Source organism: Cnephaeus nilssonii, assembly GCF_951640355.1.
Source record: "Cnephaeus nilssonii genome assembly, chromosome: 11".
NCBI classification, from domain to species: domain Eukaryota; kingdom Metazoa; phylum Chordata; class Mammalia; order Chiroptera; family Vespertilionidae; genus Cnephaeus; species Cnephaeus nilssonii.
Genome location: NC_137082.1, coordinates 74,526,108 through 74,551,659, shown reverse-complemented (window position 1 = coordinate 74,551,659; position 25,552 = coordinate 74,526,108). Strand labels below are relative to the sequence as shown.

The window sequence follows — 25,552 nt, the reverse complement described above, 5'->3', positions numbered from 1 at the left end:
CAAAGGAAAAAAAGACAAACAGAATAACAAATCAAAGTTTTTTTTTTAAATGGAAGATACACAAATATATGTTATTAAGACCAATAAACAAACCTAGTAAATAAAGACATAGTAATATAAAAATCTATGTGAAGTTTGATTCTCACCTATTATGAAAGCCACTAAAAAATCTTTAGAGCAGGGGGGAGGGAAATGTAGGTTAGAGGAAAGCCAAGGAGAAAAATCAAGTTGGAGGGGTGGAAATCACAAGTTATGACAGAATCAGACCAAATTGCTAACAGTTTAACTCACAGTTTTTGAACTTCAGGCCACAATGTATTCTGCAAAAGTTGATCCTCAGTGGGAGGTTCTACAATAAATTTATAGCACTGCAATCATTTTTTCTATTTCCGTGCAAATAAGAAAACAAATGCTAGAGCACTTATTTAGGTCAGCAGTGGCAAATATGAGTACTAATGATTCTATTAAATCATATTTTTGTGAGTTCTTACCAGAAAGTATGGAGGGTTGAAAGGCCATCTGATGAGTCTCAAAACCTGCCCTAGTTAACAGCTCTTCTTCATCAGAGGGCTGAGGAGCTATATCTCCTGGTTTAAAAGAAACATGTAACATCATGAAGATAGTCACCATCTTTACGTCTCCTATACATGTTCCAATATTAAGGCCACTAGTTAGAAAGTAGTGGTACTTCACAAAGTAGTGTAATTCAAAGCCATAGCCACGTGATTGCAAAGCCAAGGGCGTTTCTGTTTCTGCCTCTCGTGTTTTCCAATGTGCTCCTAGGAGCACTAGTCAGTTCCATAAGGATTCCTTTCTTTTCCTTTGGCCTAACATTTCCCAGGTTTATAAAACATGGAACATTCTTTCAGCTACCCATATTAGCATCCGTGGTTGTAGTGCTCCATGACACCATTTCAGGGTCTGCATGTGTACAGAGTACTTATCACGAAATATATAAAAAAGGAGACAGATGTGTGTATTGTGATTTTAAAAAAATACCGGCTATAATGAATATTAAGTACATGTTATACAAATGTGTAAGTAGATTTACATACCAATAATTTTTTTCAGCCTTACCTTGAAAAACAGCTTTATTTGATAATCCCAAAGCAGGGACAGTAGCGCCTTCTGGAAGATCACCATCTTGCTGGAATAAAAAGCACGATATATGTTTTAAAGTTACTATTACATCAGGCACTACAAAAATGTCATGCTCACAAATGCTGAAAAGCAGTTTAAAGTTCACCTGTGTGTGGATACCTGCCCAACTTTCATTTCCTGAACCAACAGATGCAACGCTAGGCAATCACTCTCCAACAGACAGGTTCCAGCTAACCCGCACTTCTCTACCCAATCCAGAAAGTTGGGCATCCTCTCATCGAATCCTAACAGGTCACCATATTTTCATTAAACATATTTAAATACTCAAATATTTTTTAAAAATTTTACAGAGTACCATCTGAAATGCCAATGATCTGTAAGTTATATCAATCAAATTATCTCATATGAAACTATGTGTTAACCATCAAAACCAGCACAGTGATGATATACAGTATTCATACCTTAATTTATTATTTAAATTTTTTACTGTCTTGGGCTAATTTGTTACAAAACTTCTGGTTTTAATATTTAAATATTTAATATTTAAATTACTGCACGCACAAGTTTGTCAAGCCAATAAAATGGTTTGACTTCCTTCCTACCCATTTATAGCCTTAAGCAAAATTTTTTAAAATTTAAATGAAGTGATAGATTTAGTTAAAACATTTAGAGGGATACTCACATTACAAAGTACACGATTCAATGATTGGCCTGTAATGGCACAAAAATTTTCCACAAAATTCCGAGGTGCAGAAAATACTCGAAGAACTTTTTCATCTGCTCCAGATACAAACTGAAACCGATCAATCATTGCCAAACATTTCAGGTCATATCCATGTATCTGAGGCCGTGCAATTTCATGCCAAGTCACCTGGGTATTAACATAGGATAAACAAAAATGACCATCAGTTCAAAAACAGAATTCTTTTCAACAAGCAAAATATCAAACGCAAAAATCATTGATTATGTCATGGAGATATGACCCTAGGGCAGATTCATCCATGTTGTTGTTTTCAATCCTTTTCACTGGTAAGTAGTTCCTTGTACAGATATACCACTACTTGTTGATCCATCCACCTCCTGTGAAGACATCTGGGCTGTTTCCAGTTGTTGTCTTTAACTAAAAAAGCAGGCATGAACATTCGTGTACAAGTCTTTGCGTGGCTATAGCTTCTATTTCTCTTGGGTTCTAGTAAATATTACCTATAAGTAGAATGGCTGAATGACATGGGAGATGTATATTTAAATACTAGAGGCCCAGTGCACAAATTTATGCACCAGCGTGGTCCCTCGGCCTGGCCTGTGGGATCGGGCCAAAAACGGCTCTGACATCCCCAAGGGGTCCCGGATTGCAAGAGGGCGCAGGCCAGGCTGAAGGACCCCACTGATGCACGATCAGTCCGGGGAGGGACGCGGGAGGTTGGCCAGCTGGGCAGGGACCGTGGGAGGGCTCCAGGGCATATCTGACCTGTCTCACTCCGTCCCAATCAGTCCCGATCAGCCGGACCCCAGCAGCAAGCTAACCTACTGGTTGGAGCATCTGCCCCCTGGTGGTCAGTGCACGTCATAGCGAGTGATTGAGTGGTGTTAGCATATCATTAGCATATTAAGCTTTGATTGGTTGAACGGACGACAGGACACTTAGCATATTAGGCTTTTATTATATAGGATTTCAGAAACTGCCAAAGTATTTTCCAAATCGGTTTATACATTTAACAGCAGTATATGAGAGTTCTAGTTGCCCACTTCCTCATCAACACTTGGTCAGTCTTTTAACTTGAATCATTTCAATTCGTGTACAATGGCATCTCATTGTAGCTTTCATTTGCACTTCCCTAATTACTAATGGTATTGAGACTCTTTTCCTGTCTTTATTTTTCCTTAGAGAAATATCTGTTCAAATCTTTTGTCCTTTTTTTACTAGATTATTTGTTTCCCTATTACTGTCTTCGGAAAAGTTTTTTATATATTCTAGATATAAGCCTTTCCAGGTATGTAAATACTTTCTCCCTATTTGTGACTTATCTTCTCATTTTCCTGACAGTGTCTTTCAAACAGCAAAAATTTTACATTTTTGTTCAGTCCAATTTAATGATTTGTTTTTAACGGATCATGGATAAACAAACAACTGAGACATATCAGTAACACATCACCAAGAGCAACAGAAAATCACTCCAAATCATTTGCCTTGTTTTTCATTTGACTATATTACTCCCCATCTCCTCAACTCTATTAAGGTGAATCTACCATATGCTACTATGGCAATGATGTCAGTGGCCAGTTTCATTAGCTCTCATGAACTGACCCACAACTGGGTTCCATGAGTGTTTGTCGGAAATTGAAGCTGCGTATACTGGCTTTCTCTATTGCATAGCACAGTTTGATGGCTTGCCAGTGGTCAAGTTTTCTGAGCTCAGTGCAAGATTGAAAAGTTTCCTGGACAAAAACCACCCCCAACCACTATTTATCTAACACTATGACTTTAGAAATTAGCTTTTACTGCAGACTTGCTATTGTTTCCTAATGAATTAATTACAAGGCATCACAGAACTTTTGTGTGGAACTGAAGTAAATACATTTAACAACATTTGAATTATTTGAATTGTAAAGAATGCATGTATGCATACGTTTTTAAGAAAATGTCAACTGTTTCCAGAATGCTTGTATCTTTTTACATTTCCTCTAGCAATGTATGAATGTTCCAGTTGCTTTGTATCCTTATCACCACTTGTTACTGTATTTCTTACTTCAGCCTTCCCAGAGGGTGTGTAGTGACATCTCATCTTGGTTTTAATTTGCATTTCCCTAATAGCTAATGATGTTGCTCCACTTTTCACATGCTCATGGATATTTTTTATTAACGGGGATCAATCAAACATGACAACATTTTACCTGTGATTGATCTTTTCTATTCCATGGAGCAAAAAGTCGAGTTGTCTGGTCGGTACCAACAGTGATGATAAATTCTCCTTCTGGATCCCACATTAGATCTTGGACACCATCAAAGTGTCCTGAAATGACAATCTCTGGAGTCCACTCTCTCTGTAATGAAAGTGCTCATGACACATCAAAATAACCAAAGACCACTACCACTCAAAATAAAATCTGATAATGCCTTTAGCCATCAGCTCTTCTACTGGGAAAGACTGAAATCCCCAAGCAAGGTGAAAAGCTAAGTAAACAAGATGGGATTTTAAAATAATAGAATCTGGGTGCTCTCCCTCCTGGGAGCATACCCATGCCTTTCCCTGCCCTCTCCCTCTCCATCTCCCTATCCCCAAGGAAAAAAAAAGCAGACTCTGTTTTTCAGTCAAGCATATTAGAACTTACATTCAAATATGTTCTATGTCCTTTAAAAATGTAACTTTGGGCCCTAGCCGGTTTGGCTCAGTGGATAGAGCGTCGGCCTGCAGACCAAAGGATCCCGGGTTCTATTCTTGTCAAGGGCACGTACCTCGGTTGCAGGCTCCTCCCCAGCACGGGCCCTGGTTGGAGCTTGTGCAGGAGGCAACCAATCGATGTGTTTCTCTCACATCGATGTTTCTCTCTATCTTTCCCTCTCTCTTCCACTCTCTCTAAAGATCTATGGAAAAATATCCTCGGGTGAAGATTAACAAAAATTTTTTTTAAAATGTAACTTTGGGAAATTCCCCTCCATTCATCATTTATTGAATACCTCCTAGAAGCCAAATACTACTTAACCTTTCTATGCCAAAATTAACTCTTCTGTAAAATTACCTAATTCATAGAATCGTTAAGAGGATTAAATGAGATTATATTTGTAAAGCACACACAACAATGTCAGCACAAAGGAGGTACTATGTATTTATTTGTTAAACTAAATAAACAAAGAGTACTGTGTAAAATGTGTTATTAGATTCCAATTGTATGCCTCAATGGCTTCCTTTACTAAGTAAAGGGAATTGCAGAGTAGAAGACAAACGGGTGAATCAAGCCTAGTTGGTTCACTTTCTGAGGGAGCCTACACAAGCCACCATATAAAATAATGATAACGAAATACAGAAAATGTCATAAAGCTGGTCACCCAAGGATATGTTTTTATTGATTTTAGGGAGAGAGATAAATATTGATGTGAGAAAGAAACATCAATCGGTTGCCTTCCATATGCGCCCTGACCAGGGATTCAGCCCACAACCTTTTGGAGTAGGGGACGACGCTCCAACCAACTGAGCCACCTGGCCAGGGCCACAGAGCATCTTTTTTTTTTTTTTAACATATATTTTTTATTGATTTCAGAGAGAAAGGGAGAGGAAGAGGAGATAGAAACATCAATGTTGAGAGAGAATCTTTGATCGGCTGCCTCCTGCATGGCCCCACTGGGGATCGAGCCCACAACCCGGGCATGTGACCAGGAATCAAACCGTGACCTCTGGGTTCATAGGTTGTGACTTAACCACTGAACCACACCAGCCAGGCTTGACAACTTTTGAATGTCTATTAGGGCAAAAACCAAGTGGTGGTAAAACTTATCTTAAGAGGAAAATTAAGTTTGTCTAAATACCTAAAAGGTCATTCAGAGACAAGACTGATGAATGGGGTCAGTGATTAAGTTAAACAGTACTATTTTCTGGTCAAAAATAAATAAAAAGGCTATGACAAAGAAATGCTATTAATTTCCTCTGTGGCATACAACTGATTCTAAAGTTAGCACTAATGGGAGTTTCCGGAAAGTTCTGAACAAAGGGCAGCTTTTTGGACTATCAGTACAGTCTTCCACTGCAAGTCCTAAAGGGCAGTTTGTTTTTAAAAATCACACTCTTGCCCTACCCAGTTTGCTTCAGTAGACAGACGTCAGTCCATGAACTAAAGGGTCCTGGGTACAATTCCAGTCAAGGGCACGCACCTCAGTTGCAGGCTCAATCCCCAGCCCTGGTCTGGGCATATGTAGGAGGCAACCAATTGATGTGTCTCTCTCACATCGATGTTTCTCTCTTTCTGTCTATTCCCCTCCCTTCCATTCTCTCTAAAAATCAATGGAAAATATCTTTGGGTGAGAATTAACAACAACAACAACAAAAAATCACTCTTGATCATAACAAATGTAAATCTTTGGTTTGGGATGTTGACGTGCAGAAGGTTGGGGGGGGGTGGCTGGCAGGCGGGAAGGGGGGGGCATATATGGGTATCTTCCACGCTTTCTGCTCAATTTTTCTTTGAACTTAAAACTGCTCTAAAAAATAAAGTCAATTTTTAAAAAATCACCCTTAATACTTGTAAGTAGCTATTATAAATTTGAAGCCAAGTTACAAGCACAAGTACAGTGAGATTATGTCTTCTGGTTTGAGTTTCTCCTTACTCATCTGATGCTTTTTCCTATGAAGGATCTCAAAGACCACCTGAAATACAGCTCAAAGGAGCTCTGAGTTAAGAATGAAATTAAATTTATCCCCCAAAATATTTCTTTTTAAAAGTCATCGCTGATGATTTCCTGTTTCACTTAATAGTAGAAACGAGCCCAGCCAGCATGGCTCAGTGGTTGAGCATCAACCTATGAACCAGGAGGTCAGGGTTCGATTCCAGGTCAGGGTACATGCCCAGGTTGCGGGCTCAGTCCCCAATGTGGGGCGTGCAGGAGGAAGCCAATCAATGACTCTTTCTCATCACTGATGTTTCTATCTCTCTCTCCCTCTCCATTCTTCTCTGAAATCAATAAAAAATATATATATTTTTTAGAAAAAAAAAGGTGGAAACAATCATGAAGATCAACCATAAATAGAAGACACAAGGGAAAGAGCAAGTCACCCTATGTATTGAGAAGTCAAATCCTCATAGGTAACACACCTATTACAAAGCCCACAATTAAACGTTATGCAAATCCATAAATTTGTACTTTATAAAGGAAGCTATTATCTGGTGATTCACATTTCAGTCAATGTTCTGACTTCTTTAATTTATTAAAATACATTTATATAGTATCCAATATATGCCAGGACCTGTTTTTTATGATGTACAAATATTAACTCATTTAAGCATCATAAAAACCTTAAGTGTAGATGCTATTACTATGCACATTTTACAAATGAGAAACCTGAGACAGACTAAGGTAATGTCCTCCAGGACATACAGCTGATTAGTAAGTGCTGGCGTGGAATCTGAATTCAGATGTCTAGCTCCAAGACCTGTGCCCTTAGCCACTATGCTCCTGCTACTGCATTTCCCCAAACCCAAGCAGCAGATAAGCAAATTAGAAAGTAAAAGATGGAATAATGTTCAGCATGATCAGAGGAAGAAGATTACCTCTCTTTGAGAAGAGACCAAAATTATAAGAAAAAGCTAAAAGGGCCCAATACTTGGAAGGCCATGTAGAATTACACATATCAACAGCCCCTGAGAGCATCAATATAATCCATCACAAAATACAAGTATTCAGAATGCTCTTTTGTCAGTCACTTGTTCAATCATTATCTATGGAGTACCCAGCCATTCAACAAGAAAATATCAAACTATGTTACCTTCTTTAAAATAGGAAAGTTACACATTTTAGGAAAAGCTCCCATAAAAAAATTTATATAGCTTAAAGGAAGAACTTAAAATTTATATAGCTTAAAGTTCATTTATGTAGAAATTTTATATATGTGCAAATTTCAATGCTGAAGAAATGAATACTTTTATTCTTAGAAAAGTATGAATTTCTTACCTAGTAAACTATAGTATAATGCTTACAAAAAGAAGTGATGTCATTCGAACTTAAGTGTCTCTACTGGTACTATGTAGTGCTATAAGTTAACCTGGGTTTCAAGTGCTTTTCTTACTGGGTTAGCTGCATTCTGTTTCCATAGGTGCAATGCTCCATGGAAAGCATGAGCGATGATCAGAGAGCCATCTTCATTGAACTGGCAATCGTAAAATCCCAGAGTATTTCCACCGACTTCCCCTACTCGAACCTATAGCAATAACAGAAAACAATTCATAATCAATAGAAACCATTGATTCCAGAGATTATGTTCTCACTCATTTAACATATACAAAGAGTGAACATCTGCAGCTCTAGGAATACAGACTTGGGAATTAAATATTCAGTTTATAAACTCAATTTTCTATTCCTTAAATATCCACATTTTTACCTGTTCTAGCCAAACTCCTGACTCTTCATCTGGAGCCCAGAGAATCATGGTTTTATCCATTGAGGCAGACAATAATCTCATTGGCTGCTGTAGAACACCATCTAAAAAATATAAACTTATTTCTTTAGGTTTTCACCAGGCATCATGTTTGTAGATTACTAGAAAAAACAACATGGATATTGCAAAAACATTCACTTTAGCAATGCAATAGCAAAATCTGAAAACACCACAAATGTCTACCATAAGAACAAGTAAACAAGTTGTGGTATATTTAAACAGTGTAATATTAAACTGTAATCAAAATAAACAAACTAGAGTTACATGAATCAACATGGATACAACTCCAAATGTTTAGCATGTAAGCTAAAAAGGCAAGTTGTAAGAAGATAAGGACACACTGAGATCGTGTCAGTAGCTGTGAAACTACTGTTTGTGGCGACATCAATGTGTAAAGTATAAAAACATGCCTGGGAATGCTAATACCCAGAATTCAGTACTGCAGTTGCCTCTAGGGAAGGATGGAAAGGCGAGGGCTCAGGAAATACACAGGGGTCCTCAATATCTATATCTTTTTTTAAAAACTGTAGCAAATAAGGTATAATATAATTAAAGCTGAATAGTGGTTACCTGAATAGTAATGATGGATAGTCTCTATTTTAGCTCTGGGGAAGAATGAGGCTTGTGCCTTACTCAGCTCCACCCCAGCACCAGCATGAGCATGCACACAACCATCACTCCAGAAGTGGAGGTTAAGGGCAAAAGGATGAGGGGATCTTATTTTCTCATAAATTATGCATGTCAGTATTACCATCTTTGTATTGCCAAGGGTAAAGGATCCAGTGAAGTTTGCCCGAAAGTCAATTTCTCTTCAATCCCATAAAGAATAGTCTGAAACTTTTCAGAAAAAAAGATACTGGGGTGAGGCACTTTCAGTAACTGTGGCAGGAATCACCCTTTTCCTGCTCAGGAGCACAATATGCAGTGGAATTGAGTGTCCAGCAGAACAGGGCTGCAGTATTACACTTCATCAACTTGAAAATGTCTTACATTTGAGATTTCTAATCACATTCAAACTACCCTCCATTTTATTTGGTCAGCTTAACATTCTGCATGGGAGATTTAACTGATGAGGGATATGTGTATGTTTTTTGTCCTACCTTTGTAAAATGAAGGCTGCCAATGAACTGCATTCACCCAGCTTTCGTGACCAGCCAGCACTGTCTCCAGAGTAACCGCAAATGCCATTTTAATACCTTTAACAAATGCAATGAAGAAGCGCTGTTTCCTCAAAGCTCTTCTAGATAAATTTTTCTCTACCTTTGTCTCTACCCGGTCAGAAATAAACATTAAAGAATATGCTCTATTTTTAATATTTTCTGGGATATATTGTTATACTACAACTTAAAAGCAAAAAACAGACATGCCAGCCTCCTAGCTATGTTTATCATTATTACAGTATAATAATCTAAAATGCCATTTAAAAAAAATTAAGATAGCCCTGGCCAGTTTTGCTTAGTGGTTACAGTGTTGGCCTGTAGATCAGAGTCTTGGGTTTGATTAAAATATCCTCAGGTGAGGATTAACAAAACAAACAAAAAAAGATAAATGCAGAAGTACAGGAAGGCAAGTCAGTTTGAAAGTTTGTGACCTTTCAAACAAAATAATTCATAAAAATATCACAAAAAATTTCAACTTTGGGAATAGCTACTTATAATATGCTGGTTATAGTATTTCTTTGCCCCCTCCACCCCCATAAAACTGTTACCAAAATCTCAGCCCTGGCCTGTTTGGCTCAGTGGATAGAGCCTGCGGACTGAAGGGTCCTGGGTTCGATTCCCGGTCGAGGCACATGCCTGGTTGCAGGCACAATGCCCAATAGGGGGAGTGCAGGAGGCAGCCGATCCATGATTCTCTCTCATCATTGATGTTTCTATTTCTCTCTCTCTTCCTCTCTGAAGTCAATAAAAATATTTTTAAAAAACTGTTACCAAAATCTCAACTCTTATGGGCTTTATAATTAAGAAGAGTAATAACAAAGAAGAGAATTCCTGGGGGAACAATGCTCACTGAGAACTAACTTTACAATTTAGATACACATCCAAAAATACCTTCTTCAAAAAACAAACAAAAATAACTTCTTCAAATACAATTATTTCAACAGGATCAATACCCCATGCAGGGGTACTGTTCTGATGCCAGACAGTATGAAAATCAAAATTATATATACTCCTCAAATGCAGGGATTTAGCTTATCTTGTAGAGTATCTTCCAACTAAGGTACAGCTAATTCACATGATTTCTTTTGATCTTCATATGCTAAAATTACAATTTAGTAACATTATACAAATTAATTTATTGAGAAAACAGTTTGAAATATTTTCAGCAATTTTAAAAAATCTCACTAGTATGGTTTACAACAAAAGTAAGTTTCATATATGAAAAATGACTCGTTTCATAAAAATTAAAAAAAGGAAAAATGCATAGTATCAAATTTCATGTAGGGCTCTGACATTTCTAAAAAACTAACCTTCACACAGATTTATAATAAAACACAAATGATTCAGCTAGGATACCTAAGTATTATTACATCAAATATTTTCATTATTACTCACTTTCATTTTCTACAGTGAAAGTATTTTCCTTCAGTCTTATATTATCATCATCCTGAGTTTCTAATGATGTTGATTTTAAATACATCCTCCATATTCGTATCAGGCAATCTTGTGAACAGCTTGCTAGGAAAAGATCTTTACCTAATTTTAAAAAAACACAAAATTTATTATTTTTAAAACAATATATTCTTAAATTTAGGTATAAGACTTTCTCTTCTACAACAGGCACACTTCTGGATTTCCTGAAAAAAATTAGACTTTGCTTCCTTACCCTTCATTCATTTGACCTATATTCAGTTTTACTGACATTGACAAATATAGTACAATGCTGATAAATGGTTGTAGCATGTGATATTCTTATATACTGTCTACTAAGATCTACAAAGAACTTTTCAAGAATGCCTGCATGTGGAATAGTAGGCCCGTGTCCCATTTTAAACATCAACTTGTTTCATCTTCTACCACCCCAATTAATAGTTAGCAGAAGGGATAAATATCCTCTTTTCTAATTAATAGTTAACAGAAGGGATAAGTATCCTCTTTCCTAATAGTACATACAAAGACAATTTTAAATTAAAACATAGGGGGCTGATTTCTTGGAAGTTACACACACTAGTCCTCATCTCAGTAATTTAGGAAAACTTCCTACTGACCAAAGGCTGCCCATTCCACGCCTCTTATCCAATCCTCATGTCCACAGAGAAGAAGCACTTTCTGAAACTGTAAGACAAAAAAATCATCAGGACTGGTGTAAGAATTTAATATTTTCATGTATATCGACTTCATTTGGTCCCAGCTAGTCCTGCTGCATCTCTTCTTAAAACACACACACACACACACACACACACACACAACAAAACAAAACAAAAAAACTGGGAACACTACTGATTAGACACAAGATAGAGGTCTCGTGAAAAATCTCATAATCACCTGTATCGCCTGAGCAATGCTAAGTAGATAAGATCTGTAGACCTCAAATACTCTAAATGTTTACAAAATAGAATGATATATGCTATGATGTAACATAGATAAAAGGTGGGTAGTGGGACATTCACAACCATTTTAAACTGTCTTACAGAATGCAAAGAAACTATCTCCTTTATTAAATAAAAGAGGCTCTAGTTAACAACCCCCTTTCTAGAAATTCCCTCCCCTAGTTTAACTACTCAAAGTGTACATAAGGTTCAGAAGGATCAATAAACACTACCAGGGAGTGTTTTCACTGTAAGTATGATGTACTTCACTTAAAATTTTAAAGAAAAGCCGAAACCGGTTTGGCTCAGTGGATTGAGCGTCGGTCTGCGGACTGAAGGGTCCCGGGTTCGATTCCGGTCAAGGGCATGTGCATTGGTTGCGGGCACATCCCCCGTGGGGGGGTGTGCAGGAGGCAGCTGGTCGATGTTTCTCTCTCATCGATGTTTCTAGATCTCTATCCCTTTCCCTTCCTCTCTGTAAAAAATCAATAAAATATATTTTTAAAAAAAAATTTTTAAGAAAAAACACTATCACAGTATCTTCCTTCCCTTCTTCCCCCACCTAGCGACCTGTTTCCTTCTAACAACCCTGGATCTGGTAGTCAAGGCAGCAGCAGCTTGGCGGGAAACCATCTAACAAAGAATTGTAAGAGAAATACTCCTATTGGATTATTTTGGTTTAGATGAGAACATTCCTGAAATCCTATAATCTGGAAATAGTCCACATTAAGAAATGTAATTAAGCAGAAGCTAATTTCAGTCTCTTCATAAACATCATCAATTACCTGATCATTCTGTTGAACAAATAAGTGGATTTTGCAGTCATCATCGCCACATGCTAGTATTGGTACTGGGGGAAAAAAGAGGCTTTGCTGTTAAGTATTCAATCAGACATTATGATTATCACCTATGATGGATTCTAAGCTCTAAAGAACCCTGGTTTCTATTTCTCACATCACTGAACAAATAAATTGAAAGTACTCAATAAATGTCAATAGGAATAAAGTGAACACTCTAAATGTCCTATTAAATGGTTACTTGGCAATGAATGACTACTGATCGAGAGCCCTTTTCTCCATTATATGTATTTTATGATAGAAGAAGCAGCAAAAGGGGAAGCGTGAGAGCAGTTGGGAGCATTTTCACTGTCAGACCAAAGACTAATATGAAAAGTTAGCCCAATCTATGTATATAAAAGGCTAATATGCTAAGTGTCTGACCATTCATTCGACTGTTCAACCAGTCGCTATAAGTACTGACCACCAGGGGCCAGACGCTTCGACCAGTAGGTTAGCTTGCTGCAGGGGTCCGGGCAGATCGTGACTGGGCAAGATGGGCCAGACACGCCCTGGAGCCCTCCCACGGTCCCTCCCCGGCTCCGATGGGGTCCCTCGGCCTGACCTGTACCCTCTCGCAATCCAGGACCCCTCGGGGGATGTCGGAGAGCCAGTTTCAGCCCAATCCCCGCAGGCCAGGCCGAAGGACCCCACCAGTGCACAAATCCATGCACCAGGCCTCTAGTTGAATAATAAAATGAAGAGCTACTATCAGCCTGGCATCATGGTTACTGCACAAAGATGCAGTCATGGTATGGTTGTTACCTTGAGGGCCTCACATTTTGAGAATTCAATAGTAAAACAAAATTCCTGAAGCAATTAGAGAACCAAATAAAAACACATATAATTAAATACGTGGTTAAAAAGCTATGAGAGGTGCGAGTGTAAAATTCGTTTTCTTTAATAGCACAAAAAAGTAATTCACATTACCAAGGGATAGCCTTCATGACTGTGGAGCAAAATAAAGTAGGAATTCTTTCTCTAGGGAAATACCTTGCTACCAGGTGAATTTTTCAAAGATTTTATCACTTTAAATCCACTAAAAACAAAAACAAAAAACTCCAGTCACTTGGCCTCAGTGTATGTGGGAAGACATTAAATTCGATGTTATAAAACCAGAATGTGAGAGTTCCTCCTCCAAGGGAATCCTCACACAAAATGGAAGCATCACATGAAACCATGAGTTCGCAGCTCCTACCCCAAAAGGCAAGAGGTTGGTGGCTTCCAGACCCCCCTCTCTCCACCTGGCCTGTCCTCCAGGTTACTGAGGAGACAGAGAGACAGACTCACACTGGCCATCATCTCTGCGAGGGATAATCAAAGGAAGTACAAATGGGTTTCATAGCAAAAGGGAAAATTTTCTGTTTGGAGATTTTAAGTGAGTGGTCTTAGGCAAAAATGTTATCATGCAGGATGGAAAGGGGCTGTCCTCTCATAAGAAATGCTCACATGGTCCATCTTCAGTACTTTTCCAACTTATCCCAGACCTTCACCATCTAAAGAGCTAGACAATTCTCCCAAATTAGATCTACATACATCATTAATATACTTCATAAATAGCAGTATCAATCTTGATTACATTATGAAGTCATTTAAATTTTCAACAGCTACCAAAATCCTAATAGCCTCTTTTAATCTTATGTTCTATATTCAGATCTTTTGAATATTGAAAACGAAGTATATTAGCTAGGTCTCAACCTGTTTCATGAAAAAATTTAGATACAAAATTGAGACCAAATGTTTCTTTTAGGTTCTGATCATAGGGAGATATGAAAATACTAGAGGCCCAGTGCATGATTAAATCATGCACGTGTAGGGTCCCCTAGGCCTAACCTGCCATCCAGGCCATATCCACTGCCCCACAAAGCCTAGCACGCTCCGCGGACACTGCTAGCAGCCTGCTCCCCGCTTTTGATGGCAGTGGGTCCACTGGTGCTGGAGCAGACACACAGCTCCCCGCTTTCAATTGCGGGGGAGCTGGCTGTCTGTCCGCTGGTGCACCAGGCCTTTCGAAAGCCTTGGGCGCGGCGGAGGCTTTCGAAAGGCCTGATGCCGGAGCGGACAGACAGCCAGCTCCCCCGCTTTCACTCCCCGCTTTTGATGGTCCGCAGCAGGACGTGGGCTCGCTACCCCAGAGGCCCCTTCTGTGCCGCAGCACAGCCATGGTGCAGACGCTGAGCTCGCACCGCCGCTGGCGACACAAGCTCAGCGTCCCGCCGGCCCAATCGGCCACCCCGAGTCCCGCCCCCTGCGCCTCCCGCTGGCCCAATCGTGGGCGTAGCGGAGTGATGGTAATTTACATATTACCCTTTTATTATGTAGGATATTGCTCTTAAGAAGATACTCACCATCAGTATTAGGCAAAAAAGATAAGCAGAGAGCCAGAGTGAATCCATTTCCAAAGCTCAAGGTCTGAAGGCAGGTTACTAAAAATTAATGAAAAACACCATGAACGACTGACTCTGGGCTTATCTACCTAGAGATTGAGCAGCAGCATCACACTAGCAGGGGTTGAGAGAAGCCAATCCTGAGCCCCACACACCATGTGAATTGAAATGGTCAATGTTTAACAAGGTTACAGAGAACAAAATTATTTATATGAAAAGGCTGGGAGGAAATTTACATCTATCTACCTTCTACATATATAAAACCCTAATATGCAAATAGACCAAACGGCAGAACAACCAAACAGTCGCTATAACGTGCACTGACCACCAGGGGGCATACATGGAACATGGTGGGAGTCGGCCACGGCGGGATGGTGGAGCAGGTGAGCGGGGGCTCCAGACCAAGGAGGGGCGCTGGTCACTATCATCGGGGTGAGCCTCTGGTGATTACTGAAAATTCTTTGCTCCCAAGCGCTGCGGTCCCGCCGGGCACTTGTACCTGCTGCTGGTACCCGCGCCTGCTGCCAGCGCTGGCCCCACTTGCACCCATTGCTGGCACCGAGCCGCTGCTAGCACCTGCTGCCGGCCCTGATCGCCCCTCAGGGCTTCTCCACCTTCCCCTGCTCCTGAGGGGCAATTGGGGCCGGCAGCTGCCTCTTACACCCACTCATGGAGACAGCCCTGCTCACACCCACAGCCAGTGCTGGAGCCGCCACTTGCACCCGCTGCCAGCGCCCAGCACCGGTCCTGATCGCTCGGCGCCGTCAGCGGGTGCAAGCAACAGCTACCGGCCCCGATCGCCCTTGAGGGCTTCTATACTTCCCACTGCTCCTGAGGGGTGATCGGGGCAGCAGCTGCCGCTTGCACCCGCTGACGGCACTGGCCCCAATTGCTCCGTGCCATCAGTAGGTGTAAGCAGAGCTGGTGCCATCAGTGTGTGGGAGCAGTGGCGGTGGAAGTGGGGCTGCCAGCAGGCAGGGGGCCAGGGGCCATGGCAGGAGGGGTCAGTGGGGGCATGGAGGATGGGCCAAGACCCACCCCTATGCCCACCACAGCCTTGTGGCCCACAGTTCCTTTCAAGGTGCACGAATTCGTGCACTGAGCCCCTAGTCCTATATAATAAAAGGCTAACAACCGGTCGCTATGATGCACACTGACCTCCAGGGGGCAGACACTCAATGTAGGAGCTGCCCCCTAGTGGTCAGTGCTCTCCCACAGGGGGAGCGCTGCTCAGTCAGAAGCCGGGCTCACGACTGGCCAGCACAAAGGCAGTGGTGGGAGCCTCTCCTGCCCCCATAGCAGTGCTAAGGATGTCCAACTGACAGCTTAGGCCCACTCCTCCAAGGGCGCCCAGATTGCAAGAGGGCACAGGTCAGGCTGAGGGACCCCCCCCTCCTGAGTGCACGAATTTCGTACACCGGGCCTCTAGTTAGATTATAAAGTCTTTAAACATACCTGCTGAACCCTCTTTAGACCAGACTCGAACAGTGGAATCTGAAGCTGCAGAAACCATCAGCGTACGCAATGTAGCATCCGATACCCTTCTCTGGTAGACAGCATGCACTGCATAAACAGGTCCTTCATGGCCGTAGAGAGGAACCGCTTTTAAAAGCTGAGTCAGAAAAAATGGCAAAAACATTGTGATAAAAAGGAATTACCAGTTTCACCTTTAACTGGAATCACAGGATTAATGAATGGTACTGATAAAATGTAAGACCTAGAAATAGGTCCTTTCAGTTGAAGAGAATGTTAACTTTCAAGAAGTCTATCTGACCATATTAATGATACATAAAATGTGCATAACCTTGACACAGCAATCTCACATCTAAGAATCTATCTGAGGTGCTAACAGCAATAGTTTAACAAGTAATAAAAGCTAAATTCATCACACTCGCTTTTTGTTTTGTTTTGTGTTTGTGTGTGATTTGGTAGAGGATGTGGGCATCGATCACACACTTTATAATCGTAAAAAATAAACCAAAAATTATTCATAGGGAACTGATTAATTATTCGACACATACACTGTAGCCAATAAAAAGGATAATGTAGGTAAATATATGCTTATTACTATGGAAAGATGTCCATGACATTGAGAAATTAAAGAACATAGGCCAGCTTTGTGGAATGGTCCTTTCTGAATTAAGTCTGATGTTTTGTCATCAATACTATCTAAGTGCATCACATCCATGATGTCAATCTGTCCCAATTTTAGTGACGTTAACCTTGATATCTTAGTAAAGGTAGTGTCTGCCAGATGTTTTCACTGTGAACTTAAAATTTTGGGGGTTGATATGAGATTATACTTTGGGTTTAAGTATTCTATTCTCCATCAAACTACTACCTAGTGATTTTAGCATCCCCACAAGACACTTGCCTAAAGCAAGCATAGCTGCAAAATGGAAACATGGCAAACAGAACTGGGCCCCCACTTGTTTATCAAGTCCACCTGCTTGCCATGCAAGATTCTTGCCATGCATCATTTCTGTTGTTTTAGGTGTATTTCTTAGATTTCCAAATGTGTGAGACTCCACCACTTACTTTGAAAGGTATCTTCCATAAATTATCTTCTCAAATAGCGATGTCCTCAGCTATTTCCCAATTACTTAGGCAAAACTCTGCTACTCCAGAGGTAATTAATTGTTATGTATAAGGGTCTGTACACTAACTTCCTTTCAACATTAACCTTTGGCTTCCTTGAAAAACATTTAAAATAACTCAGATACAGCCAAAACCGGTTTGGCTCAGTGGATAGAGCGTGGGCCTGCGGATTGAAAGGTCCCAGGTTCTATTCCAGTCAAGGGCATGTACATTGATTGCGGGCACATCCCCGGTAGGGGGTGTGCAGGAGGCGGCTGGTCGATGTTTCTCTCTCATCGATGTTTCTAGCTCTCTATCCCTCTCCCTTCCTCTCTGTAAAAAAATCAATAAAAAAATATTTTAAAAAAATAAAAATAAAATAAAATAACTCAGATACGGTATGTATAATTGTATATACATACTAGACATCTGAGACAATGTTCATCAGAATGTTAACTCTGTTGAGATTTTGTATATAGTTATTTTCCTTTTTTATACTTCTCTATATTGAAACTTCTTTTATGAGTCTGTATCATTATGCCTTAAAAAATTAAATCTATTGAAAACACTTCAGATCCTTAAACAGGGTTATATTTCAAACATCACAGAATTTTAAAAACTCAAGCAAAAGAAATCTCTCAAGTTCACCAGCTTTTTAAAAAACAATGCTCACTGTTCAAAGGCTGGAACCTCTCATTATACCAGCTTAGAATTACTTCCTGTTATCAGAAGTCAAAGTGTGTTTAGCACCTGTGTGCATGGAAATGCATATGGAAAAGAACATTTAAGCCCCTCAGGTTACAATGTGTGGCCCCTTCCCCTAAATCCTCTTGCTCCTTCTCCCCTCTTTACACAATTGATCCTCCCCTCCTCCCCATTCGGCTTCACATTCGCCCCCTCTGGCCCCTCCCAAGCTAAGTTTGCTGTCTGCCATCAGATACTTGCTGAGCTTGTAGTGCTTTCTACTGACAGAAGTTTGGGGGGGCACTGAGGAAAAGAATCTTGCCAAGTCTTATTTCAAATCTCAAAAATGAGTACTTAAATCTTCTCTCTGGATGCCTCTGCCAAAATCATTCCAAACAAAGGTTAAGTTTGCTACACATCCCTTTGCATTCATTCAAGTTCAGGTGGCTCCAAAATCTCTACCTCCAGACCTGGGAAGGACAAGTCTGTGTGCAAATAACATGTCTACAAATGAAATCCACATCTTCCCTCCTACTTGCCTATTTTCTTTTGTAGAAGCATTTCTCCAGGGCCCCTAAGACACAATCCCATGGTTTTTGACTACTCACTCCCCTAACCACCAGCTCCCCACTCCTTTGATAACTATGTATTCAATACCAAAATCATTTTCCTTCAAAAATACATCCCATATCCCTTCCTTCACGTTTTTCCTACTTTAATTTGTCACGTGGATGTCAGATTAATCTTTTGATATTGATACTCCTCTTCACTGAAATTATCAATGACTTCCAAATGCCTGCTAATAAAAAACAAATTTTTAAAGCAAGTGTTCAAATTCTAATAGGTTCGTCTCCTATTCTGCTTATCTAGTGTTACTGCCCACAATGTATTATCTAGAAACATTACTAAAACTGTATTCCTTAAAGTTACAAGGACTACGAAGAGATTTGAAAGGGGAAAAAAGGAAGTTCAGACTTGAAACAAGTTTGGGAAATGCAAGGCAAACAAAGGTAAGCAGGTTCATCCATGTCAGAACCTTTCAGAGCCCTCACTACCCGCATGCACTGGGATTCTCTAAGAGGTAAATGCAGTGTTTCCCAAACTGGATTGGCCATAGATTCCTTTTTTCATGGACCATCTTAAGAAATGAATAATTCTCTGAACACACTTTAGAAAAAGCACTGCCCTAGCCCTAACCAGTTTGGCTCAGTGGATAGAGCTTCAGCCCGTGGGACTGAAGGGTCCTGGGTTTGATTCTGGTCAAGGGCACATACCTTGGTTGCAGGCTCGGCCCTGGTTGAGGAGTGTATGCAGAGGCAACCAATCAACGTGTCTCTCTCACATTGACATTTCTCTCTCTGCGTCTTTCCCTCTCCCTTCCATTCTTTCTAAAAATCAATGGAAAAATATCCTTGGGTGAGGATTAACAAAAAATAAAATAAAATAAAATAAGGAAGACCTGCCCTAAAGACATCTTAGGCTTTGATTTAAAACTGGACATTCCTGCCCTAGCTGGTTTGGCTCAGTGGATAAAGCGTCAACCTGCGGACTGAAGGGTCCCGGGTTTGATTCTGGACAAGGGCACATGTCCAGGTTGTGGGCTCCATCTCCAATAGGGGGCATGCAGGAGGCAACAGATCAATGATTCTATCTCAACATTGATGTTTCTCTCTCTCTCTCTCTCTCTCTCTCTCTCTCTCTCTCTCTCTCTCTCTCGCTTTCTCTCTCCCCTTCTCCCTTCTTCTCTGAAGTCAATAAAAGTATATTAAAAACCAAAAACAAAACAACTGGACACTCCTGAGCAGAGGGTTCTCCTTTCTCACCTGAGCTTTTACTCATGCTTGTTTTCCTACCAAGAATCCTCATTCCTTCAACTCCTCCCAAGGAAATCACCTCATACTCTTAAGAACCAACTCAAAAGCCACCTCTTAAAACTTTTCTGAACTCACTCCACCATGGTTGTGGGGCAGCAAGTTAGAGCATCTACACTGGAGCCACCCTTGTACTTTATTCAAGTACATTTTGCCTTCAAACTATATACATGATTCATGAATAGGCTTTTGCCTCATCTACATCTTCTGTATGGAAGATATTCAAATACCTACCACACTAATTTTTCACTTTTAATCTTTTCTTACAACTAGAAACAACCTAAATGTCCATCAATAAGGGTCTATCTATACCGAGCATAGCATATTATATCACAGAGAATTACGGTATATACATATATATCTACAGGACACCAGCTACTCTATAAACACAGCAGTATTAATTTTTGTATCACTGAAAACAGATGAAACAGCCCATGTCATAGCCACTTACAAATTATTCCAAAATAAATAGGAAATTGACAGAAATGACTGACAGCATATGAATATGGGAGCAAATATTAGAGGAAAGGGTACAGGGCCTGTGAAGTACACAAAATACAGAACCTGGATTACCGATAAGCAAGAATGAGGCAATTTCATAAAGAAAGAACATATCAGAATGAGGAAAAAATTGAAAATAAAAGACGTAACAGTCATTTCTTTTAACTATAAACATGCCTACCCACCTGATTATTCTCTATTTCCCAGTGAATCACTTGATTATCTGATCCTCCAGAAACTAATTCAGTAGAAGGAGCTGAAAAAGATATCTCAGTAAATATTTTTGTTCATTTTTTAACAGCTTAGAAAAATTTCAAAGCTATAGAAAAATTATAAGAAAACTCATATGCCTTTTACGTAGATTCACCAACTGTTAACATTTTGCCATAGTTGCTTAATAGCTTGTTCTCTCTATATGTACAGGGTGGGGCAAAAGTAGATTTTACAGTTGTGAGTATGCAAAAGTTTTATTCTTGTATTATTATTTACTAATTACTGTATTATTTTCCATACAAACTATAAACCTACTTTTGCCCAACCCTGTGTATAAACAGACTCCTTTTTGTTTTTGACAAACTACTTAAAAATAAGTTGCAGCCCTAACCAGTTTGGCTCAGTGGATAGAACGTCAGCCTGTGGACTGAAAGGTCCCAGGTTCGATTCCAGTCAAGGGCATGTACCTTAGTTGCAGGCACATCCCCAGTAGGGAGTGTGCAGGAGGCAGCTGATCGATGTTTCTCTCTCATCGATGTTTCTAACTCTCTATCCCTCTCTCTTCCTCTCTGTAAAAAATCAATAAAATATATATTTTTTTAAAAAGAATTTTAACACTGATACAATATCATTATGTACTATACAGCCCATATTAAAATTTCCCCAAATTGTTCCAGTAATATCTTTTATAACTTTTTAAAAATTCAGAATCTAAGAACCATATATTGTGTATTTAATTGTCATCCTTTTTCAGTCTCCTTTAAGATAGAACAGTTTCTCAGTCTCTTCTTTTTTTGTGATAATGAGCATCCCAGCCAGTAGTTTTGCAGAATGTCCCTCAATCTAGGTTTTTTAAAAAGGGAGAAATAACATATAATTTTAGTTGGGATTTTCCATTTATTTGTTTCTTCTGGCCTATGTGCTGGACGTTTAGGGGAAGCAGCTGGGGGACTGTCTTAAAAACATTAGACAAGGACTCAGAAGTTCCAGCTTCCTATCCTAACCCTGCTGTCAGCCAGCTATGATCTTGGGATTTAATATCTTCAAGCATCACGGAAATTAAGCCATTTAACTATGTGATTCTGAGCATCACCATAAGATACCTGATCTGTGGGTTAGAAAGAATATGGCAGAACCCTATTCTTAGAGAAAATCAATCCTAATAGTTACAGATTAGTGATGCACAAGCAATTTATTTTATGTAACCTCATTTTTAAAGGGAAGATAAAATATACAAGCCCAAATTTTTTATAGCAAATCCCTATACTGAGATTCAAGTAGTCTTTGATGTCATTTGGTGGCAATTAATAAAATTACAATTGTGTTTTAATAGCTGCGTTAAAAGCCACTTTTTCTACTATTTAATCATTTTTACTAACCTAATGTAAGTAACCCTGCATTACCAACTTAAATAAGTAGCTTATTCAACTTTTTTTTTAATGTCACAGACAAAATCAAAGCAGGTCTCACTAATTCAGGAGATTCTGCATTGGTGCTTGGCTCAGAATGCTCTTAATATGTGTTTATGGAATAAAAATTAATTCAGAGTCCATAAGAAAACTCCAGTAGGCATATTTTAAGACATTTGAAGAAATTGCATCGTATTTTGGAAGCAACATCTAAAAGCAGTATGCTAATTAAACACTCTGGAGTCACAGAATCCTATCTAATAAAGAGGGAATATGCTAATTGACCCTCACAGCATCACAAAGATGGCAGCACCCACAGCCAATAAGGAGGGAATATGCTAATTGACTGTCACACCCTCAAAGATGACGGCGCCTATTCCCTTCAGCCCCACTGGGGCAGCAGGCACGCGGCAGGCTCCGTGCACCTGCTTCCGGAGTCCCCCAGTCCCCTCAGCCCCCCAGCCGCCCAGGGCCGGCCTGAGACGCAGGCAAGCCTCGGATGGCGGCTGCCCAGCCACCCAGGGCCGCCCGAGGCTTGTGCTGTCGGCAGTGGCAGCAGCAGAGGTGTGATGGGGCGTCGCCTTCCCCTGATCACCGGGTCGCCTCCCGCCCCTGAGGGTTCCCAGACTGTGAGAGGGGGCAGGCCGGGCTGAGGGACCCCTCCTCCAGTGCATGAATTTTCATGCACCGGGCCTCTAGTGTTAGAGATAAGAAAGACCTGGAGATAATCTATTCCAGCAAATTTCAGTTTGGTGTCAGGACTCCTTTATGCTCTTAAAAATGTTTGGGGACCCCATAAAGCCTTTGTTTATATGGACTGACTCTATGTACCAATATTAAACACATGAGTTTATTATTTTTTCCTTAAAAATAATAAACTCCAGCCCAGCCGGTGTGCTCAGTGGTTGAGCATCTATGAACCAGGAGGTCAAGGTTCGATTCTCAGTCAAGACACATGCTCGGGGTTGCAGGCCTGGTCCCCAGTGGGGGGCATGCAGGAGGCAGTTGATCAGTGATTCTCTCTCATCATTGATGTTTCTCTCTCTCCCTTCCTCTCTGAAATCAATAAAAATATTTTTTAAAATAATAATAAACTCCATTGCATGTTAACAAAAACATTTTTATGGTGAGGAAAACCCCTACATTTTCTATAACAAAAAAAAATTAATAAGAGGCACTGTTTTACATTTCTGCAAATCTCTTTAACATCTATTAGCATACAGCTGGATTTTCATATCTGTTTCTGTATTTAACCTGTTGTGGTATCACACACCACACAGCTGCTGAAAGGGCCACTGTATAACTGTTATAGAATGAGAATGAAAACTGTGAATAACCTCTTGGTATTATTCTGAAAATAATTTTGATCTCATAGGTGTCACGAACCTCAAAAGCTCCCTGATTCAGTCCGAGCCTTTACTTTTCAGGTGTTACTAAGGTACAAACTGGGGTCAAGAAAAAATGCAATGTCCTGCCTGAAAAAACAATAGCTCGTCTGTGGCGGAAACAAGCCAAATTGTTGGAATCCCAGCCTGGGCCCTAATATGGGCCCTGCTTACAGGCTTTCAAGCAGAAGCTCTGGGCAATGGCAGAAGGTCTTACCACAGTCAGGAGCTGCCTCTACCCTCATCCTAAGCACTGCTGTGTTATCCATGCTTCAGCTGCTATAAAGTAAAAGTACAGGTCAGATAATTCATTGGGCATACCGTTTTTCTTCAATTTTCCAATTGCATAATATCAGATAAGCTGATGGTAAAATAAGAGAAGTGATAAAAGAAAAATGACTAATCATACTTTATTAGAAAACAATTCAGATCAGCTTTAAGTTAGATTAATACTTACAGCCATCCTGTTTACAAATCCACTGTACGCAATTGACTCGAGCGGTGTGACCATTCAGGTTGGTAATCACAACCCTTTTCTTTAACAAAGGAAGCACCAGTTAGTAAATTAGAATCTATCCTACAGAGGAATTATTAATAAAAATCAGGTTTCAGTATTTTTCATGGAAAGTTCAGGATTACTCCAGACAAAATCACCTTCCTTTAATGTGTAAACTTGTAACTGTGTCTTAAACCATCCAGTCACTAATTCTTTTCACCACTCCACATTCTCAGTGTCCTGTGCTCTCATCATACTAAGCTCTCTGGTCTTCATCTGCCTTGGTCCTGCGCACCACTTACCTCCCCTTCCCACTCCTGTCCTCATCTGGGGAGCCTGTCTTGACACCCCAGGCTGGATAAGAAACCTCTTCCTGGTGCTCGCTCAGGTCTCAGGGCCCTACTTCTATCATGCTTGCATCAATTTGAGGGTTTTGTTGAGGGGAAAAAAATCTTCAATAGAGGAATTTGTGATTAATGGATACAAATTCATGGCTCACTTTGCATGTCATGACTAATCAGGTATTGATCCTCACCTGATAAGTGCTCAGGTATCGATACCCTTCCCCTATGACCTTTACCCCAATGGCACTTTCTTTTAAATGTCCAATTCCAGCCATGGCAGGGTAGCTCGGGTCAGGGCACATACAAGAATCAACCAATGAATGCATAAATAAGTGGAACAATGAATCAATCTCTCTCTTTCTCTCAAATCAATAAATGAAAGAATTGTTTAAAAAAATAAAATGTCCAAAGCTAAAATACAAGTGGCAGTTTATAACTGCGGGAAATATAGAAATGAGATAGCATCTGTGATAATGGATTTAATCCAATACCTAAATTGCAAATCTTTCAAAACCCAAACTAATTTTTTTTTTAGCAGTACTACAGTTTCCACAGAAGGCTTCAGAAAAGGTCGTCATCATTCGGGTGTCTACGTGGGGCTAACAGGTCACTGGTGGGACATGGTGACCCCAGGCTGACGGCGGCGCGCCCAGACACCCTGCCCGAAGCTGACCAGACCGCACGCCCCGCCCCCTTGCTCGGGCGCACGGTCTCCAGTCCGTTCGAGAGCACCCAGCCGAGTCAGCCCCCGAAGCAGGCGTCCGGCCACCGCTCTTACCCGCGGGTCATAGAGCACCACGGAGCAGGACGTGCCGAAGGCCAGGAGTCCTCCGGGCCCGGAGTTCCAGCTCAGGGCTCCCCGCACCCGGTTGGGGCAGCAAAATACGTGAGACGCCTCCAGCACGGATGCCACCATGCTGCTGGCTGGTCCGAGGCCGAGTACTGGGGGCGCACTTCCGCCCTCTGAGCGGAACTACGCGCGAGGCCGCCCCTCCCGCTGGCGTGATCCGCACCACGTTTCGGAGGCAGCCGGGGGCGGGGCGGAGACGACCACGCCCCACAGGCTCCGCCCCCGCC

At 40.6% G+C, this 25,552-nt stretch overlaps 1 protein-coding gene across 1 annotated transcript in view; it reads right to left on the bottom strand.

The window, feature by feature from the left end:
• Positions 1–25,542, bottom strand: part of ELP2 (elongator acetyltransferase complex subunit 2) — a 37,393-nt gene extending 11,851 nt beyond the window's left edge. The window contains exons 1-16 of the mRNA XM_079784092.1: positions 25,254–25,542; positions 24,093–24,171; positions 20,814–20,884; positions 16,451–16,607; positions 14,957–15,034; positions 12,558–12,622; positions 11,452–11,518; positions 10,799–10,939; positions 9,344–9,439; positions 8,187–8,287; positions 7,875–8,006; positions 3,994–4,143; positions 1,784–1,972; positions 1,078–1,147; positions 492–587; positions 292–349 (exon numbers count right to left, since the gene is read on the bottom strand). Of these exons, the coding sequence (XP_079640218.1) occupies positions 292–349; positions 492–587; positions 1,078–1,147; positions 1,784–1,972; positions 3,994–4,143; positions 7,875–8,006; positions 8,187–8,287; positions 9,344–9,439; positions 10,799–10,939; positions 11,452–11,518; positions 12,558–12,622; positions 14,957–15,034; positions 16,451–16,607; positions 20,814–20,884; positions 24,093–24,171; positions 25,254–25,391 (1,688 nt within the window). The 5' untranslated portion in view covers positions 25,392–25,542. The remainder of the gene's footprint in view (positions 1–291; positions 350–491; positions 588–1,077; positions 1,148–1,783; positions 1,973–3,993; positions 4,144–7,874; positions 8,007–8,186; positions 8,288–9,343; positions 9,440–10,798; positions 10,940–11,451; positions 11,519–12,557; positions 12,623–14,956; positions 15,035–16,450; positions 16,608–20,813; positions 20,885–24,092; positions 24,172–25,253) is intronic.
• Between the last annotated feature and the right edge of the window lie 10 nt (positions 25,543–25,552).